Source organism: Citrus clementina, unplaced genomic scaffold (assembly GCF_000493195.1).
Source record: "Citrus clementina cultivar Clemenules unplaced genomic scaffold, Citrus_clementina_v1.0 scaffold_3, whole genome shotgun sequence".
NCBI classification, from domain to species: domain Eukaryota; kingdom Viridiplantae; phylum Streptophyta; class Magnoliopsida; order Sapindales; family Rutaceae; genus Citrus; species Citrus x clementina.
In genome coordinates this window covers 39,781,224-39,786,719 of record NW_006262339.1, presented here as the reverse complement: position 1 = coordinate 39,786,719, position 5,496 = coordinate 39,781,224, and the positions used below count along the sequence as shown (strand labels likewise).

The 5,496-nt window shown below is 33.3% G+C and overlaps 1 protein-coding gene across 1 annotated transcript in view; it reads left to right on the top strand.

The window, feature by feature from the left end:
- Positions 1–1,104: 1,104 nt before the first annotated feature.
- LOC18049743 (protein EXPORTIN 1A) overlaps positions 1,105–5,496 on the top strand; it is a 17,027-nt gene continuing 12,635 nt past the window's right edge. The window contains exons 1-8 of the mRNA XM_006443115.2: positions 1,105–1,582; positions 2,798–2,914; positions 3,710–3,802; positions 3,900–3,971; positions 4,178–4,285; positions 4,366–4,448; positions 4,988–5,126; positions 5,241–5,316. Of these exons, the coding sequence (XP_006443178.2) occupies positions 1,484–1,582; positions 2,798–2,914; positions 3,710–3,802; positions 3,900–3,971; positions 4,178–4,285; positions 4,366–4,448; positions 4,988–5,126; positions 5,241–5,316 (787 nt within the window). The 5' untranslated portion in view covers positions 1,105–1,483. The remainder of the gene's footprint in view (positions 1,583–2,797; positions 2,915–3,709; positions 3,803–3,899; positions 3,972–4,177; positions 4,286–4,365; positions 4,449–4,987; positions 5,127–5,240; positions 5,317–5,496) is intronic.

Genomic DNA, 5,496 nt, shown 5'->3' with positions numbered 1-5,496 from the left:
TCAAATAAGTTATTATGAGCTAATAGATTCTTGCATTTCCTGGTGTATGGATCTTCTGGCTTCGCAAGTTCTTTGATAGATGAAGCAGAGGAGACATCAGCTAGGCTTGTGAAAGACTTTGATTTTCCATTATAAAAACTGGATATACCTCTAATATATAGATTTATGATCAAGAAGGTTTCAATTAGAGAAGATAGTGAGTTAGAAGGTTTCAATTAGAGAAGATAGTGAGTCTTTTGATGAACTGTTACTTATTGATTGTGTAATAACAGTCAAATTAATTATGAGAAGATAAAAAGGTAAATTTGAAAGAAAAATTATTTATTTATTTATTTATTAAATAATAAAGAATATACAAAGATGAGAAATGGCGATGCCACATCACTTTTTATAATCCCAACTTTATATAATTATATAGATAGATAGATAAATGAAGCAGAGGAGACATCAGCTAGGCTTGTGAAAGACTTTGATTTTCCATTATAAAAACTATATATACCTCTAATATATAGATTTATGATCAAGAAGATTTCAATTAAAGAAGATAATGGGTCTTTTGATGAATTGTTACAGATTAATTGTGTAATAACAGTCAAATTAATTATGAGAAGATAAAAAGACAAATTTAAAAGAAATTTTATTTATTTATTAGATAATAGAGAATATACAAAGATGAGAAATAGTGATGCTACATCACCTCTTGTAATCCCAATTTTATATAAATATATAGATTTATTAAATTTTTTTTCTTTATTGATGAATATTAACAAATTGATATTTTTCTTAAGCTATCTGAAAAATTGTCTTTAATAAGAACGAATACGAACTGAAATGGTAAAAAGGTGGCAAATCATGTGGTGACGAGGAAGACAACTGATTTTCACATCTCTGTTCTCTCGCACAAGTCATTAATTACAAGCGACGTCGTTCAAGAATCACGGCCGTTGGCCCCACCCAATACACCAATGACCAAGGTTTATTCTAGAGTCACGGTACGCGCGCCTTAATTACTTACTTAATTACATTTTTATTAAATTAATTAAATTGAATTTTATAAAAAATCAATAAATTAAATTTTAGCACCAAAAAGCCTCCACCCTCCTTCTCCCAAACCCTTGTAAATTCTAGGGCCCTAAAATCTCTGTTTTTCTCTCTCTCTCTCTCTCTTTTTTCCGAATTAATTAAGTGAAAAAATGATTAAAAATAAAAATTAAAAAAAGGGGAGAAAAACACATTTCAAAGTCTCTTTCTCTCCCTCTCTGCTTCGATTTTAAGCTGTCTTTTAATATATCCTTCGACTCCGCTCCCTCTATTTAAAGTTTACACAACACTCTCATCTAATCTTTTTCCCTCAACTCTCTCTCTAGAAAATCAAATCTTTACCTTTTTCTCTCTCTTAGGGTTTGGACCGTACACTATCTAGGGTTTTATTAGTGTTCCTTTTCGGAGACAGTGTGGTAGTGCCGTGTCTGAGGTTTCAGATATGGCGGCTGAGAAGCTCCGAGATTTAAGCCAGCCGATGGACGTCGCGTTGCTTGACGCCACTGTTGCTGCCTTCTATGGCACCGGATCTAAGGAAGAGGTCTGTTGCCTTTCCTCTTCTCTCTCATCATACTACTTTTCTATTTGTTTCCCGAGAAAGTAACGGAATATCACTCTGTTCGTCTAAACTATTTGACTTCAATACGATTATAAGAGGGTTTTCACGTGACTTTTTGGTTTTCTCTCTTTTTAGTTTCTGCTCGGTTCCCGAGTTGCGGGAGAATGAGGGCGTTTTCGACATGTGTATTCTTTTAGGGTTTCATTGGCTAAGTCAATACTAAGAGAAATTGTGATCTCTGGTTCTTGAGAGAGTGAGTGACATTTGAACATTAGGGTTTAGCGAGCATACCACCTAACTTTCATAACTATTTTTCTCCGGTCACTGCTGGTTCTGTTTGTTTGGTTTTGAAAATGGTGAGGCAATAAATAGGCAAATGCCAAAACTCGGGGTTTAGGACGCTAAGCCTTCTTTAGCTTTGACGATTTGGATTTGTTTATTATAAATTATGAGAAAATGAGTTTTAGATTCTTTGGTGCAATGCCCTTGAGACTTATAGACTCAGGGTTTTTATTCACCTCGATCATTTCAGGAAAAAAATTGAGGGTTGGAGTTCTCAATAAGCTAACTTGCAATTCTCAAGATATTCTGTTTGGTCCACATCAAAGTGTAGGAAGATAGGGTAAATTTTATTATTTGTAATAAGGTTGAAATTTCTTGACTTTTACTGTACTTGGAATTTTTATTATTTTCCTGGTAGTTTGGAAAATGAAGGAAGTGCAGAGGATTGTGTGAGAGTATGTCTACTAGTTAAGTTGACTTTTCTGTCAGGAAATATGGGTTTCATTGTCTTCATTGTTTCATTCCTGTCTATTCATTTTCTTTGATTTCTTGGCTAACAAATTGGTGGTTTCACGAGATTTAGGTTTTAGTTGCTTATGCGTTAGTTTACAGCATGTTTATTTGTTGGGCAAACTGATATTTGAGTTCTTTCTGCTTCGTTAAAGTAAAACATGTATTAATAGAAAACATCTTAAGAATTGGTAATATCTTTAATTAAATTAATTCATTTAATTAGATAAAATTTGGGTAATTATTTTATGGAATTGAAGGAAATATGTTTGATGTCTCATTTCCACATTTTGTAATTCTATTCGTTAAATTACTAGCTTTATTTGTGGTAAGTGGTGGTTTCCTGTTTAACTGTGCATTGGGGTTTTATCTCATTGTTTGTTTCTATTTTTGTTGGTGATGTAGAGAACAGCTGCAGATCAGATCTTGCGGGACTTGCAAAATAATCCTGATATGTGGCTCCAAGTTGTGCACATCCTGCAAAATTCAAAAAACCTCAATACCAAGTTTTTCGCCTTGCAGGTCAGTGACAACATTTATGTTCATTGTTATCTACACTTAGTGCAATAGTATAGCGTATAAAAGCAAGTTAGTCAGCTCTCTGTTTTCACAATTATTAATTTTTCCCCTTATTTGAAAATGCATAGATGTTTGTTATCTTTGCTCAGAACTGTTAGTCACAGTAGTTATACTTTTTTACAGTTACGCTGTTTTTTTTTTTTTTTTCAATTTGTATTTTCTTTTGCTGCTTTCTCTTTACCGAAACATTCTCTGCTTTTTGGAGTAATAAAAAAGCTGGTTATTGTGGGCTGTGCTAGTCAGATTGAGAGAAACACAAGATCTTATGTAGACTTTATACTGGAGGATACTTAGTATTGTAGGGACAAATTAAAATTTTTGGGACATCTCTTTGGTCATTTTTTACCTAAGAGTTTCGAGAAGTGCCTTTTCTTTTCATACTATATAACTTGGAGATGTGATGCAGAATATGCTTTCTATAACATTACTGATGTTATTTTGACAGAACCTTGTTCTTTTTACTTCTGTGGTTAGTTTGATCCTTGATTTCTGCTTTCTTTGTGCATAGCTTGTTCACTGTTAGAAAAAGGGAAGAAGAACAAGATCTAGATGGATAATATCCATCACCATCAACAATTTACATTACTGATTCACCAACAACAATTTACATTACTAACTGATTCTTATTAAATTTGATCTTCTTATTAGTTTTTGAACATGTTATTAAATATCGATAATCATTATTGAGGTGCTGGTGTTAGGTAGACTTTTCATTTTCTCTGCGTATATGGTATGCAGGTTCTCGAAGGTGTTATTAAATATAGGTGGAACGCATTACCTGTTGAACAGCGGGATGGAATGAAAAATTACATTTCTGAAGTCATTGTACAGGTATCTGTATTTTCTTCATGAGATGGGCTAAGAAAATGTTTTATATATTTTATCATTTTTTTTTGACAATGCCTATACTTTGGTCACGCTTACATAGCTATCAAGTAATGAGACCTCTTTTCGAGAAGAAAGGCTGTACGTCAACAAGCTGAATATCATATTGGTTCAGGTATTCCCAGCTTGACTCTCTGTAAAATAAATTAGTAGAATGAATGTTGTGCTGATGATATCTTATTGATTGCACATTTATTTTCCTATAAATTACACGTGTTTTCCGAATCTCTTTTTCTGGTATGATTTTTTAAAAATTGTTCAGAGCACGCATTTATACTGTAGCATGGCATGTGATAATGCTTATTCTTACTGGTATTACAGATTTTGAAGCATGAGTGGCCTGCACGGTGGCGAAGCTTTATTCCTGATCTTGTTGCAGCAGCAAAAACTAGTGAAACCATTTGTGAGAATTGCATGGCTATTCTCAAGGTATGTGTGTTCTTGCATTGCTCTTTTGCAGTGTAAGGTTTTGGTGAATGTAAGTAACATGTGATTCCTTTTAATGTCAGCTTTTAAGCGAAGAAGTTTTTGATTTTTCAAGAGGGGAAATGACTCAGCAGAAGATCAAAGAGCTTAAGCAATCATTAAACAGGCAAGTCTCTTGATGTATTTGCAAGTTTTGAGATCTCCACAGATCTTCAGGATATTCTAAATACCATCTTCTTGCACTAAGTTGCTTCTAGTTTGTTATTCAACTCTAGCTAAAATAAGTGAAATTACTCCTCAATTTTCAGTTAATTTTATTGGACACCATGTATTCCTGGTTGAAATGACATCTTAAGTACTTTTATTACCTTTATGCTTCTTTTGAATCTCAGAAGTACAGATTGTTGAGGGAATTGTTTTTATGTTTAATAATAATAACAGTTTGCAGGGCCCTTTTCTTTTTCTGCTGCTTAATTTTGAATTTTTCAAATACAGAGAGGGAGTACATAGTTTGAGTGTGTTTAGTAAACTGCCATTACCACTATATGCTGTGAAGAACTTATAATCTGGTTATTGTTTTACACGCGCTGGATTCTTGGTATTTCTAAATATTCATTGCTGAGCCTCTGTTTTAATTTTTAATTGACATCTTTCTCTTTTCAATTTACATTATTTATCTTATGATTTTTTTTATATATAATACAGTGAGTTTCAGCTCATTCATGAGTTATGCTTATATGTACTATCCGCATCTCAAAGAACTGATCTCATAAGGGCGACACTGTCCACACTGCATGCATTCCTGTCATGGATTCCCTTGGGCTATATTTTTGAGTCCCCATTAGTATGTATTTTCTCCTGATTTGTTGTTATTGATTTAAGTAGAGAATGTAGTTTCTGTTGTAATTGATGTGAGTTCTCAATTTTCATGCTCTGTCTTCTTTTTTGTGCCTTGCAGCTGGAAACACTGCTGAAATTCTTTCCCATGCCTTCTTATAGAAATCTTACTCTGCAATGTTTGACGGAGGTACACTGTTTTACAAATTGCAATTTATTGTGAAATCGTATTTTTTGGACTTTTTTTTTTTGCGGACTTCTTGTCCCTTATATATATATGTGTGTGTGTGTGCGGGTGTGTTTGTACACTTATTTTGTATCTGAGCTAAAAGAATATTTGTCTTTTACTTTGAAATGCCTGGCATGAACTGTTTATT